At 36.1% G+C, this 15851-nt stretch overlaps 1 protein-coding gene across 3 annotated transcripts in view; it reads left to right on the forward strand.

Moving 5' to 3' along the window:
- Nucleotides 1-510: 510 nt before the first annotated feature.
- The window catches only part of LOC125238723 (androgen-dependent TFPI-regulating protein-like), a 52172-nt gene continuing 36831 nt past the window's right edge, over nt 511-15851 (forward strand). The window contains exon 1 of one of the 3 annotated variants that reach the window (XM_048146143.1): nt 511-732. In XM_048146143.1, the coding sequence (XP_048002100.1) occupies nt 526-732 (207 nt within the window). In that variant the 5' untranslated portion in view covers nt 511-525. Of the gene's footprint in view, nt 733-6572; nt 6859-13503; nt 14020-15851 lie in introns of those variants that run through there. The other 2 variants (XM_048146141.1, XM_048146139.1) reach the window with 2 other exon arrangements.

Consider the following 15851-nt stretch of genomic DNA (forward strand, 5'->3'; position numbering starts at 1 on the left):
TTTTTAATACTACGTCGGTGGCAAACAAGCATACGGCCCGCCTGATGTAAAGCGGTCACCGTAACCTATGGACGCCTGCAACTCAAACAGTGTCACATGCGCGTTGCCACCCCATTAGAAACTTGTACAAACCTTATACAAACCTATGCGAAAATGAACCAAGTCTACCGATCCCTAATAATTAAGTATAATGAATCAAACCTTACCGGTCCGTCTTACGCATTCCACTTTTGTCATTACTAGTCGACCGACCATCTTGCTATAAACTAATATAATTAGATTTACTTAGTAACTTCTTAGTAATTCTTCAATCCACTTAAAATCCTCCTTGCGTTATCCCGGCATTTGCCGCGGCTCAAGGGAGCCTGGGGTCCAAAATTCTTAGTAATTATTTATAGTAAAAAAAAGATCCCACACAAATTCAGAACTTCCATAATTTAATTTTTAATTTATTTATTTTTAATTTTATTTTTTATTTATTTATTTATTTTTTATTTATTAATTTTGAAGTCGGTTAAATACAAAATGGCAAAATACGTAGAAATAAGTGAAGATAGGAAAATAGTGCGCCTAATTCAAACTGTGTTCCATTTAGTGTTTTCTGTGCACTTTTGGCTGGTTAGTGCTTATGGTGTGTACATGTACTGTAGTGTTACGGAAGAACAGTTGAAAGAACCGTTGATTATGATGGCTAAGAACTATGCGCTTGCGTATGGGACTCTATGGAACGCGGTAAGTTGAAGCAATTTATATTTAGCGGGGGCAGCTGCTGAGACGGCTGCTATTAAAAAACCGGCCAAGAGCGTGTCGGGCCACGCTCAGTGTAGGGTTCCGTAGTTTTCCGTATTTTTCTCAAAAACTACTAAACCTATCAAGTTCAAAACAATTTTCCTAGAAAGTCTTTATAATGTTCTACTTTTGTGATTTTTTTCATACTTTTTAAACTTATGGTTCAAAAGTTAGAGGGGGGGGACGCACTTTTTTTTTCTTTACGAGCGATTATTTCCGAAAATATTAATAATTTCAAAAAACGATCTTAGCAAACCCTTATTCATTTTTAAATACCTATCCAACAATATATCACACGTTGGGGTTGAAATGAAAAAAAATATCAGCCTCCACTTTACATATAGGGGGGGGTACCCTAATAAAACATTTTTTTCAGTTTTTTTATTTTTGTACTTTGTTGGCGTGATTGATATACATATTGGTACCAAATTTCAGCTTTCTAGTGCTAACGGTTACTGAGATTATCCGCGGACGGACGGACGGACGGACAGATAGACATGGCGAAACTATAAGGGTTCCTAGTTGACTACGGAACCCTAAAAACGCAAAAGTATTCGTGCTTGGGGGGTTACTTGTTTGTTCCGCTCGCGGTGGAGACCACTGGGTGTTGGTGCTCGGAGGCTCGGGCCTTTTTTTTGGAGCTTGGGAGTCGGCTGAGGGAGAGGGGGCTCGATCCCCGCTCCGGGTCATTGCAGGTGCAAAGGTTATCGATCGCGGTCCAGCGCGGAAATGCAGCTAGCGTCTTGGGAACCTTTGCACCTGGAATGACTCGTGGGGGGTTGTTTGACTCAATGTTGTTGTGGATGTTTTCTGTTTTTTTTTTGCACCGGATTGTATCATGTATCATGGTTAATAATTTATGTAATAATTTACATATATGTTTTTATTGATATCCGCTAAGGGAAGATTCTTTAGGTCAAATAGAATTAATTTCTCTAAGAAACTAGTGTCTTAACTCTTACTGTTAGATACTTATATAACTATATTCCTTGCGTTATCCCGGCATTTGAGCCTGGGGTTGACTTTGACAACTAATCCCAAAATTTGGCGTAGGCACTTTACTTTTAAGGTACTAAGTTAATGAAAAAAAAAACCGGCCAAGAGCGTGTCGGGCCACGCTCAGTGTAGGGTTCCGTAGTTTTCCGTATTTTTCTCAAAAACTACTAAACCTATCAAGTTCAAAACAATTTTCCTAGAAAGTCTTTATAATGTTCTGCTTTTGTGATATTTTTTATTTAAACATATGGTTCAAAAGTTAGAGGGGGGGATGCACTTTTTTTTTCTTTAGGAGCGATTATTTCCGAAAATATTAATATTATCAAAAAACGATCTTAGTAAACCCTTATTTATTTTTAAATACCTATCCAATAATATATCACACGTTGGGGTTGGAATGAAAAAAAATATCAGCCTCCACTTTACATGTAGGGGGGGTACCCTAATAAAACATTTTTTTCCATTTTTTATTTTTGCACTTTGTTGGCGTGATAGATATACATATTGGTACCAAATTTCAGCTTTCTAGTGCTAACGGTTACTGAGATTATCCGCGGACGGACGGACGGACGGACGGACGGACGGACGGACGGACGGACGGACGGACGGACGGACAGACAGACATGGCGAAACTATAAGGGTTCCTAGTTGACTACGGAACCCTAAAAACGACTGACCTTTACTACTTCCTAGTATCATCATCATCATCATCATCATCATCAACATCATGTCAGCCCTTTATCGCCCACTGTTACTATTATACCTTAAGTGTTGCTTAACTTCAAAAGTGGGTAAATCCATTCTGCTATAAGGTTGATTATCTTTCAGATCATATTATATTTTTTTATATAAGCAACCTTATAACAGAATGGATTTACCTACTTTTAAAGAGAAGAGACACATAATGTATCCTATCATTCATTAATAAAAATACATCCCAAAGAGTTTTGTCACAAAGCCGTTAGTTTTTGAATCCATAATTATTGTACTGGCCAGCAACATTGCAATGTCAAACATAATAATATAACCTGTTTAGTCATTTATGATTCGCCTAATGACCTTAAATGAGTCCTGCATTAGCCAAGTGTTATACAAATGTTAATTAGAAAACTATTAGTTCTAATACCTGCTAAGGCGCGATCCTGGGTTCGTATCCCGGTATTCCCGGTAAGGGCATTTATTTGTGCGATGAGCACTCTTCCTTCCCCCTTCCTTGTTCCTGAGTCATGGATGTTTTCTATTTATATTATACTAGATTTTACACGTGGCTTCGCTCACGTTAAATTCCAAAATTGCGGAATGCTCCATACAAACTTCCACCCCCCTTGTTAGGGAAGTGGGGGGGGGGGGGGGTAGAAAAGACAAAAAGTAGCCTTAGTCTCCATGCCTTCAACTACTCGGTCAATCTCCATACAAATGCTGGAACAACATTCCTCCACCAATCCGTCAACTAAAAATAAATCTAATTTTAAAACGAAATATCGAATATACCTCTTAACCCTTCAAAAACTTCAAGGCTGAATCTCCCTCCTAATTTAAAGTATTTAAACATCCGAACATTTGAATTTGAACATATTACTCTAAATTTGTATTAAGAATGTGTATCAAAATATACACAGATGCTACAGAACAGAATATTGCTACATCTCGGCACATAACTTCACATACAAACACACATTTACACATTGTGAGCATATTGAAGTTCAGGAATTAAGAAGATACGGTAGGGGTCAATTCTCCATACAAACGCTCTCGACTATTTCCTCCCTGGTTTTTGAAGATAGAGCAATGATTTTTTCAACACAGATTGTTATTATTTTTATCTGTGTCGGACCGTTTTGTGGCGCAAAAAAAGGTGTGATACTCAAGATTGGTAACAATTAACCAAAAAAGCTAAACGGTCCGACATAGATTATTTCATTGTTATTCAGATTCTCAAATTTCTTTCCGATTGATTAAGTTTTAAAGGAGGAAAGAGTCGAGAGCGGAACCTCGATTTTATAGATTTTTTTGAAATATCTTTTGACTGAGTTGTTCTTAATGGACAATTTTTTTTCGATAAATCTAGTTAATAAGACTTGTATATTTAACTAAAATTCCCAAGTTGTCCCTTTCCATTTTAGCATTTTCGCTACCGTATCCTCTTAAGGCTTAAGCGTTGTCTTCTTCTTTTCTTTGTAAGGTCCTGGCAGAATATCAGCGATGTGGCTTGCCGCATCATAATGCTGAGCCAGCGCCTGTTCTCTGCCACGACACATGGTTTTGAAAATTTGTATTACCTTCTTTTAAAAAATGTAACTAAGTAATTAGCTTTTAAGTTTCTATTTTAAGATGCATGCCCTTTATCTTTTGTTCTATCTACCATGTATGTTGTGGGAATGAATAATAGTTATTTGTTTTACAAGGGGGCAAAGTAGTTGTTTAACCGCACGTGCCAATATTGATACATGAGCAAGCGAAAGATTCCAATATTGAACCGCGAGCGTAGCGAGTGGTTCATAAAGTGGAATCTTGAGCGTTGCGAGGGTATCAAGGCATGAAGGTTAAACAAACTTTGCCACCGAGTGAAACACAAAATTTTTCACCACACCAACACGAACAAAATACTGACTATAAAACATCAAAATAAATCAAATCCATCAATTTATTCAATATTTATGATTCAAAATCATCATTTATAGGTAAAATCTAGCAGCCAGATTAAGACATCGAGTTAAAATTTGTATGAAATTACTTTGCCCCCTTGTGGATAAAATGCAATTTTGCTATCTGTTTCGAATAGCAAAGAAAGCCTTTACCAGTTGGTGTAGTGAAAAGTTCTTATCTATCTATCTATCTAATCTGTGTAAGAAGATTAGGAAGTCCTTTTTAGTCGCCAAAGTATTGTTTAATGTTCCTCGGCAATATTTTTGTCGCTTAAAATTTGCTGCCGTTTTTTCAATAATAATGATGCTTAATATTTGAGGCTCATATATTTTTTTTGTCGCCACAATATTAAAACACAGCCAAATTATATTATTGTATGCCCGACTTAACTTCCCGTTTAATATTTTAACTGCCCGGTTAATTATGTGCCTAATATTTATTGCATTTTATTTTTATTTTAATAGGTTATAGACAAAACATACCTATTTTATCTCTAATCTCATAAACAAGGGTATTAAAATAACTATATATTAACATTCAAGGTAGCTATCAACGTCATCAGTGCTTTACAGCCTTGAATTTTAGCCCCAACTTGCTTACACAAAATGTCAGCAGGCAGTACAAACTTGTTGACACTTATGACCTTTTAAAATCAAGTTATTAACAACCTGTTATGGCAGTGCAAATGACAAGCTGGAGTTGGGTTTTATATTTGAAAACACTAGATAACTTTAATAACTTTACGTTAAATGTTTTAATTATTGCTTAGTAAGTTTGATTGACATAATGACATTAAAATTTGTTACAACCTAACCACAAAAGTAAAATTTTGAAAATACCCCCGACCGCGACATAGTAGACCGATTTTTATCAAACATGCCTAAGAACACTCCCGACTAATTCAGCTTTCAAACAAAAAAAATTAAATCGGTTCATCCGTTAGGGAGCTACGATGCCACAGACAGACATACACACAGACAGACAGACGGACGGACGGACGGACGGACACGTCAAACTTATAACTAGGGATGTCACGAATGTCGCATGTGTCACATTCGCGAATGCGAATGCGAATGCGAATATTCAGAATGCGAATGTGCGAATGCGAATGCGAATATCGCTGAATTTCATAAAAAACCAAAATAAAAACCAAGCAATCACCAACAACCCGTTAGGTAAAAAAATTAGAATGCTTACTATTGGTCAAAATGCCGAGTACGAACTTCACGCCGTACGAATTTGACCTATCTGCGCATGCGCGAGTCGACAGTCGACAAGTAGCAATTGGAGCGGCCGGCGCGGGCGAGGAACAAGCTGCGACTTGCACACATTCGCATTCGCAAAACATTCGCATCGTTTGAAGCGAATGCGAATGTCAATGCAAATGTTAAAAGAATGCGAATCATTCGCATATGCGAATGCGAATGCAAATATTCGTAACATCCCTACTTATAACACCCCGTCGTTTTTCCGTCGGAGGTTAAAAACTGAATCTCAAGCAAAAATAGTACATTGTGCAACGCAGGGCGGAAGCTGAATATTGCTAACGAGAGTAAGTTGCTGGGGTGATTTAAAGACTCGAGTTTGCAATATTCTCACGCCCCGAGTTACACACAATGTTTTTTTATCACACTTACAACATAAAAATACATATGTAAAAAAATACGGTACTAGAAATTTCAAAACTTCCTAAAGAGAACGATTTTTCTATAACTCCCGCTCCGCTTGCGTGCAATAGCACATTTAGTGGGCGAGTGTGATGAAAAACTATTAGATATGCTTTGATTTCGCTTTGTATTACTTACTTAGTATTTTCATTGTATGGTGAAACACACTGTGTTTCACTTGAGGGCAAATGTGTTTAACTTAATTAACCCTTTTTACCTTAAAACCCTCGCAACGCTCAGGATTCCACTGTTAAATCATAAAAATGCTCAAATTTTAGAATCTTTTGCTTGCTCGGGTATCAATATTAGTACGAGCGGTCAGACAAGTTTGCCAAAAAACAGATATTTTTTTATCTGCCTACTGAACCCTAATAATATTATAGTAAACGCTACCGGTCCATTTAAAGCATTATTAGTTTGTGTTTGTACTCTATACGACCATCCGGCTTAAATTAGATTACCTAAAAAAAAGATTCTGAACAAACTAAAAAAAAAAGATTCCGAGGAATTGAGAACCTCCTCTATTTTTTTGAAGTCGGTTAACAATATGGCGAAATACATAGAAAATGTAGAAAAAAGCGATAAGATAGTGTTTAAAATTTTTAGGACGTTGTTTCATTTAGTGATTTCTGTGTACTATTGGATGATAAATATTTATGGTGTTTATTTATTTTTGAATATTGCCGAAGAATTGCTGGAGGAGCCTTTGATATTGATGGCGACGACTTATCCTTACGCGTATCTGACTATTTGGAATACGGTACGTTATGAAAATACGTTAAATTGTTATACTAATCTATGTTTGACGACCGGTGTAGTTAACCCTTAAATGCATGAATCTTTCTTTTAACGAGATATTAATATATGTGATAGACAATGGTGTTCTGACTCTGGGAAAACTAATAGAATAGAATAGAATTTCTTTATTTGCCAGAATACGTATGGTACAGGATGACAACAAATTTTATAGGTATAAAAAATATTCAAGATCGATTTTTATACTAAACCAGTGTTAGAAGTTAAATAGGCCAAATCTTATTTATATAAATATATCGTAATTGGTAAGTTTTATAAAAAAAAAATACTACTATTAAAAGGTACACTACTTGTGAAACCTTTATGATAAAATTTTTAAACATAAACTAATTACTAACTCTGACTAACTCCGAAAAAATCAGCCTAAATCACATACTAAAAATCGCCATCGTCCTGTTTTTTCACACTTTTCCGCCATTTTATCTTAATCCTTAAATAATAAATAGTAAATCATTATATTATTTAATTTATTTAATTGTATATTAAATAATAATATACAATAAATAATAATTAAGCAATAAATGTGATTTTGGATAGCTACATATCGAGCCACGGACCATCAAATATATGATGCATATACATTATACAAGGTGCTCGCGAGGAACCCGCATAACTTGAACCATGCGTTTCTGAGGCCAAAAGAAAGAAAAAATGTTATATGAATTTTAAAATTTTTCGCAAAAAAAAATTTTTTTTTGTTTTTTTTTTTCAACATTTTTGGACGTATTTTCACATAAAAAGCAATTTTTATGCATAAAGTTGGCAATTCAAATGAGTTCCTTAATACTTTTTTCTAAAAACCAAATTTTTTGGAAGTTTTTCTTGTCACATTTTGACATCTATCAATGACTACTGTGAGACTATGCTCCACAATTGCGCATCAGCGCCGTTAAGAAGACCTTTTCTACTGAGTAACAATAATAATAATAATAAAATACTTTATTGCACACTACAAAACAAAAGATACAGCAAGATCCAATGAAATTAACAAACTAAGGTGACAACAGGCGGGCTAATACCGAAATGTTTTTTTTAAATTGGCAATAACTCTGAAACTAGACGAAATCTAGAAAAGTTTATATGACATTTTAGTCTTAAAATGTGACCAAGAATATGCCGTTAAAGTTATATGGGTTCCTCGCGAGCACCTTGTATACATCACCATGCATTTAAGGGTTAAGCAGTAGTGACTAGTTCGTTCTTATAGCCGAGAACTTACTCGCTTTAGGTGGAACCAGTGCCTTATGCATCCAATTTTATCACTTATCTACCTGGATAAAGCATCCTTCATGTTGTGGCACAGTGGCAAGAGAGACAGATGTCTTAGTCTTATCCACGTTGATAAGTGAAAAAAAAAAACCGGCCAAGAGCGTGTCGGGCCACGCTCAGTGTAGGGTTCCGTAGTTTTTCTCTAAAACTACTGAACCTATCAAGTTCAAAACAATTTTCCTAGAAAGTCTTTATAAAGTTCTACTTTTGTGATTTTTTTCATATTTTTTAAACATATGGTTCAAAGTTAGAGGGGGGGGGACGCACTTTTTTTTCCTTTTGGAGCAATTATTTCCGAAAATATTAATATTATCAAAAAACAATCTTAGTAAACCCTTATTCATTTTTAAATACCTATCTAACAATATATCACACGTTGGGGTTGAAATGAAAAAAAATTATCAGCCCCTCTTTACATGTAGGGGGGGGTACCCTAATAAAACATTTTTTTTCATTTTTTATTTTTGCACTTTGTTCGCGTGATTGATATACATATTGGTACCAAATTTCAGCTTTCTAGTGCTTACGGTTACTGAGATTATCCGCGGACGGACGGACGGACAGACAGACATGGCGAAACTATAAGGGTTCCTAGTTGACTACGGAACCCTAAAAAACAGTCGAATTGAGAACCTCCTCCTTTTTTTGAAGTCGGTTAAAAATTGCAAGCATATGATATGCTAACACTTGGTTTCATTAGACTTATACCAGGGGCGGCTCACTCCGCGATCCTTTCGCCGCGCTACAAGTACATGCCGGCGGCCGCGAGTTCGCGGCCCATTTAGTGGCGACGACCTTCGCGCGGCGCAATAGAATTCAATGTCGTCTGCACGCGTGCGGTCCGTTTGTTAATGTAGGTAAGAATTTAGAATGGCGGCGTTTTGTGAACATCAAAGGAGTGAGCCTTCTGTACTTGTACTATTATATATTCTGTGCTTATACTGACCGGGATATAGACCGTGATTACCTTTTTGATTTTTGTCGAGCTCCCGATAAGTCTAATGAAAATAACCGTGAATCGGGATACCCCCATTTGCCAGAATTTCATTTGCCATAATTTTATTTGCCATCCTATTCAACAATCATAATATTGTTTCTCATAACATCTTATGCCATAATCATTGTTTACTATATTAATCTAGTGCCAGAAACTTCGTTTCCCATAAAGTCAGTTTCCATAATGTCATTTGTCAGAATCATCGAAATCCGTAATTACCATATTCCATACCATCATTTGTCATACAAATTAGCGTCCAGAAAAGTCAATTTCCATAATGTGCTTTGGCAGAATCGAAAACTACTATAGTAGGTACTAGAAGGACTAGAGAATGAAACTGTTATCAGAAAGTAGGTTAGGTTAGGTTAGAACTGTGACCCCCTGGAAAATAAAACTGCTATCAGAAAGTAGGTTAGGTTAGGTTAGAACTGTGAACCTCTGGAAAAGGAAACTGCTTGAAAAGTAGGTTAGGTTAGGTTAGAACTGTGACCCCCCGGAAAATGAAAATACTATCAGATAGTAGGTTAGGTTAGGTTAGAACTGCAACCCCCTGGAAAATGAAACTGCTATCAGAAAGTAGGTTAGGTTAGGTTAGAACTGTGACCCCCTGGAGAATGAAACTGCTGGAAAAGTAGGTTAGGTTAGGTTAGAACTGTGACCCCTGGAAAATGAAACTGCTATCAGAAAGTAGGTTAGGTTAGGTAATAATATGGGCAACAATTAATATGGCAATAATTGCTTATGGCGTTTGAATATTCTATGAAACCATATTATTGCACTTAATAATATGGCTAACAAATAGTATGGCATTGTATGATTATGGAAGGTAATATTCGGATAAACAACGAGTATGTCATATGATTTTTATGGTAAACAAATCATTCGGGCAAATGAAATTCAGGCAAGTTAGATTCGGGCAAATGAATATTATGTTAAATGACTGTCGGGCAAACAATAGACAACCCCGTGAATCATTCAAAACACTTGGTTTACTCCTCTACCGGTACTATAATCTAAGATGCGATTACATAACCGTCATTCACTAATGTTTGTGATTAATGTGGTAATTGGCGACGTGGACATAAAAATTATAGATGGAATGGAAGGTTTTTACAGGATCTAGCTAGGTAACCTTATGTCATTGAAATCAATATAAAGAGGGGATCCAACCACGCTCTGCTACCAAAATGTTTATGAACGGAGAAGAGGGGGCAAAATAGAAAAAAATCTGTCAAGGTGGTCCAAGACATGCACTAACCTTCTCTCCGGGAGTCAGGAACTGCAGGCAGGATTGGCTGGGGTCCACACTTCATCACGGAAGCACAATCGTTTTTGCACATGTCTTATAACAGTCTGTCAGGCGTCAACAACTAGTTAGAGGGCCGCGCGGGCGGGGCGAGGCGCGAGGGGGGAGAAACATATCTTTTAAATATATATGGTTAGGTAGGTAGAATTATAGGTAGAATTTTGAACAGTCATTATGTACTGTTGTGAAGCATATCATAATATGTGAGTGTGCACGGGAAAACGTCCCACTCTGTCGATTGCTACAAAGCCGCTTTGTCAGTTTATTCATATAAAGATACAAGCAAATCTCGCTTTGTAACCGACAAAGTGGGGCGTTTTATTAAACACACACATATAGTCAATGATTATTTATATAGGATTTACATACTTCATACTAAGAATCGTACCTCGATTTTTTAGCGCCACCTATTAAATACTATCATAACTACACTGATGATGCCTAAAAATTATTTTTTTCCAAAATGTGTATTGACGTGATATCATGATTTTAAAATAAAGAAATACTTACGTCGTTTGTTCTTATAAAAAATCAAAACACGCAAAAATATTTGGGAAAAATATGATTTTGGCCACTTTCAGGCTGCATACAGCGCCATCTAGTTTTAAGCTTAAAAGGCCCATACATTTTAGGGGTACGCTTTTTTGTATGGGCTTTGTCAGTCCCGTATTAAATCGATCTTGATATAATTAAGTATAGCGTTGTATTAATAAACTTATATTGACCGGGATATAGACCGTGATTACCTTTTTTGATGTTTGTCGAGCTCCCGATATTTCGACGCAGTTGCATGCATCATGATCACGGAAAACTGAAGAAGGGATGTAACTGCGTCGAAATATCGAGAGCTCGACAAAAATCAAAAAGGTAATCACGGTCTATATGCCGGCCCGGTCAATATAAGTATATTGAATATAACCGTGAATTATTCTAAACTTTTAGCGTATATTATACTAAAAGAGAGAGCTTCAATCAGTACCGTGCGGCTCAGCAGGCAGGGTCACTACCGACTGAGCCAGACCGGTCGTCGGAAAAATCGTATAGGGCGTGCAAGCACACATCGTTCATCCTTACAGCTGGTCCGGCGTCTAGACTTCAGGGATTACATAGTACCTATAAGAGAGACTATCGCGACCTCGGCCGGGGGCCGGGGTGGTATAGAAATGAGCACGTTAGCTGCGTATAAGCTGAAGACCCGGGTTCGATTCCCGGCTCGTGGACTTCGGTCGCTTTTTCTTTGGTATCTATTACAGAAATAAGAAATCACAAAATATTTAATGAAATGTCGTAGGTGTCGTAGAAAGCGACTGTGGGATATGGGTTAAGTTGTGGCGTAGGCAAGAGGCTGGTCACCTGTCACTGCAATGTCACAGTTTCGTTTTCTTTCAACCCCTTATTTGCCAAGAGTGGCACTGAAACTTCAGTAGTTTTATGTGCTCTGCCTACCCCTTCATGGGATACAGGCGTGATTGTATGTATGTATTTAATGAAATAATTAGATTTGTTCCCTAGTTAATATGGAAAATATATGACTGGCAACTGGCTATCAGTCAGACATTAGAAAAGTGGTGCCATGATGTCGTCACACATCCATCATCTAAGGGTATCTTCAATCAATGTGATTATTATTGTAATTGTCAACAATCATTGGCATGCAACGTCACGCTGTGACATTGAAGTTAGCCTTGTGTGAAACCGGTTCAGAATGCTGAAAAAAATATATGTCGAGCGTGAGCGGGATATAAGGAGATGTTTATTTACAGAAATTTTGAACTTTAGAGATAAGGAAAGTGTCTTCACATCACCAATTTGTAAAAAGGCTTTTCCTTCCTCGCTATGAGGAAGCAAAGTTGAATTTCTCTGTTCTGGACTTTAATATTTTTGACGCATTTTAGGTGAATAATAGTTTATTTAAAAGTGCCCGTTTGTATAGTCGTATGGCACGTACCTACTATTATTATAGTACCTAATAGTATTAGTTAAATAAAGCGTAGGTATTTGTCGTTTTGCGGGCAATAATACTCACACACACACATAAACACACATGACCAGAGGGCGGAATTGCTCATGGCAAAAATCAAACGTCAATAGAGTTGGAACGTTAAATTTTATCGACATTTTCAGCTATCGATAAAAACAGTCACCTTTTAAATTTCTGCCTTTATTTGACCTCTGATGAGCTATTCGACCATTTGATTTTGACCTCTTTGACTAGATTAAAAGTAAATTGTATAACATTTGATTACCATTTTTGTCACTAGTCCTCTTGCAAAAACGTTTGAAAAAAAATGGTAATCTAAAACGACAGTCAACAAATGGATAAAGAAGTATCCTCGTCTTACTTACGACGAAAACAACTCAATATACTGATAATTTCAGTTCAATCGATAGTCGATAAAATTTAACGTTCCAACTCGATTGACGTTTGATTTTTGCCATGAGCAATTCCGCCCTTTGCACATGACACAAGAATACCTCTCACACATTCAACACACTCTCACCTTTTTGCGCGTGCTAGTTGTCAGTTTTTGGTTTTAGCTTCTCTTGCTATTTATGGTTAAATATATTGTTATATTTACTTTTCCTTCCACCTAGTATTAAGTATTCACTATATTCTTGTGGACATCTTTCATTGGCTTACTGTATTGTATTCTAATATGTTAAGCATTTGTTTGTTTTATCGCTGTTGATGCCCCAAATATATATAAAATATAAAAAATAAAATAAAATAAGTGAAGGATCTGTTACGTTAGTAACTTGGGTTAGTCGATTCGCTCTTACTACTGCAGATCCCTAAAATGCAGCTCGAAATGCGTCATCCAGAGAGGACATGATCTCGTGCGTTCTTGTTTTATTATTGTTAACAGTCTTCTCACATTATTCCTTAGCTTGGCTTCTTTATCAACCTTCCGAGCTTTAAATAATTAGCAATAATTATTGAGATTTCCTAACTATTAAATTCTTAGTGGCTAAACAGAAAACTAGTTAGTTTTTTTCCCATACGCGTTTTGCTAAATTTAACGGGTTAAACTACTTCATTTCACTAAAAGAGTAGAATAAGAAAACTTAAATAACAAATAATTTAATCTAGCATAAACAAATAAACTACAATTTGCATTAGATAAGTCCCCCTTTTATATTTTTAATTTTTGCTGGACAACAAGTTTAAAATAATTATACATACAACATTATTTTCAAAAACATCTTTTGCGTTTGTTATACCTATGTAAAATTATACCTACCTTAATGTAGTTAAAATATTTTCTGTTCTCGCACAAAATAACAACTGTAATGTAGGCATATTGTGCTAAAATATCAAGCTTTGTTAAACAGAAAAATTCAGTCAACTCAAATAAATAAAAAAAAAGAAAAGAAAATATCACTTGGAATTGTCGGCTGAGGCAAAGACAACGTTTCTTACTTTTATATCCAATTTGTGACAGAATTTTGAGCCAGCCTGTATATTAATTTGCTAAAATATAAAAAAAAATATATACCTAAGATATAGCAAGTGAGTGATAGTTTACGTACACGTTATTGACCGAAAAAAATAATTGAACCTAACATTATAATACAAATATATTATCGAAACAAAACAATATAAAATGGTGAAATCAAAAACGGAAACCATCCAAGCAATAAGTGACAATGTGGCCGTCGGGGAAAAGACAATTTTGCTCACGCTTTTCAAGACCATATTCCATTTGTCGTTCGTGGTGCATTTTCTGTGGGCCGGTGTGTATGGCACGTGGACAATATTTACTTTGACAGAGGAACAGTTGAGGGAACCTATGATTGCCATGATGAAGAATGATGAAGACTTAGTTTCGCCTTGCTATGCAATAGGGACTATCTGGTAAATGCGGTGAGTTGTGGTTTAAGCTTCCATGAAACTAGAAACTTATCTCAATAGGTAATTTTATAATAATCTAATTATGTATAACCATAGTTTAAAATAACTTCTGTAAACTGTAATATTTTAGGCAACAGAATCAATGTTTAATAATTGTTCACACTGTACTTTAATTATATAGCTAATATGTTTCTCTAACTTTCATGACATATAAATGCAATACTGGTCTCCCGCGGTACAGGCCTAGCCTAGTGCGGGACCCCTGGAAACTTGTGTTAATAATAATTAGGATATGCACAAATGGATGTAACCTTATTCCTCAACAATTGTATTTGTGTTTATGTGCAATAAACGAATTTTTATCTTTTATCTTTTTAGCTTTTCGTCTGTTTGTGTCACAACGGAGCAAAATTTACATAGGGGATTTTGTAAGTAGGATGGTTGTCGCTATGGTTGACCAGCAGGCCTAGCACATGATGGCCGCGGGAGTATGTCGCCGCGAGATAGACTACCCGTCCTTATGTCATTAATACAATTAGACAAAGACGTGTCATCTATCTCACGGCGACATACTCCCGCGGCCATCATGTGCTAGGCCTACAGGCACCGGTAGTTGACCACTTGGCACTTTAATCGCCAATAATAAGGTTTTGCGCCGCTGCTCATGACTTTTTAAGTTGCCTATAGATTTTGACAAATATATTGAATCAACCAATCACAATTACTTCTAGAAAGGTGTCAGTTTTTAAACCAAATCCTTCGTTTTTCTTCCACTTGTCACTCTCAGTTGCATTTACCCGCCATCGTAGTAAGAGATTTGCCTCAATAGGTAAGACTACTTTTATGAAAATTATATAATTTATGAATACATTTCACTGTTCAAACTTTGGCATTGGTCCCATAATAAAATTGTTCATTATGACCTCAAATCTCACTATGCAAAGTTTGGCTAGAAAGCCAGAACTTACAAAATCATGAAATTATGTTCTGTCCTACATATGTAGAAAATAATTTAACTTACCTACATTATACAGAATGATTTTGTTTGAATGAATAATGTGATGTGTGACCATTTTCCGACAGATCCATATCATGAGGCTAAAAATAAATTGTTTTGATATTAATAACTGACTCGTTTAGTTGTACTCAAACTCAATGAAGGTCAGGTGGGGTAAGGGAAACATACTTCATTTTTTATATTTTACATCGAGCTCTAATCACTTTATTTAATGTCGTATATTCATCTTGACCGACACAAAGTATGCTTCTTTAAGTCTGCTTTCTAGGGCGAAATTAATTTTTAAACTAGCTTTATTGCATGTAGCTGGAAATTTATAAAATGTTTAGGCTGGTCCTGCCGTTTCCCTTTCCCGGGTTTTGGGGTAAGGGAAACACTTCGCTAAAATCTCAAAGTATTGGTGCTAGTGTGGATTATACCGGCAATGTAAATTAAAAAAAAACATCATCAATCAAATGGAGACTTTGGTTCTTTGACATATAGTTTAAAATAGA

The sequence above is a fragment of the Leguminivora glycinivorella genome, chromosome 24, assembly GCF_023078275.1.
Source record: "Leguminivora glycinivorella isolate SPB_JAAS2020 chromosome 24, LegGlyc_1.1, whole genome shotgun sequence".
Lineage (NCBI taxonomy): Eukaryota > Metazoa > Arthropoda > Insecta > Lepidoptera > Tortricidae > Leguminivora > Leguminivora glycinivorella.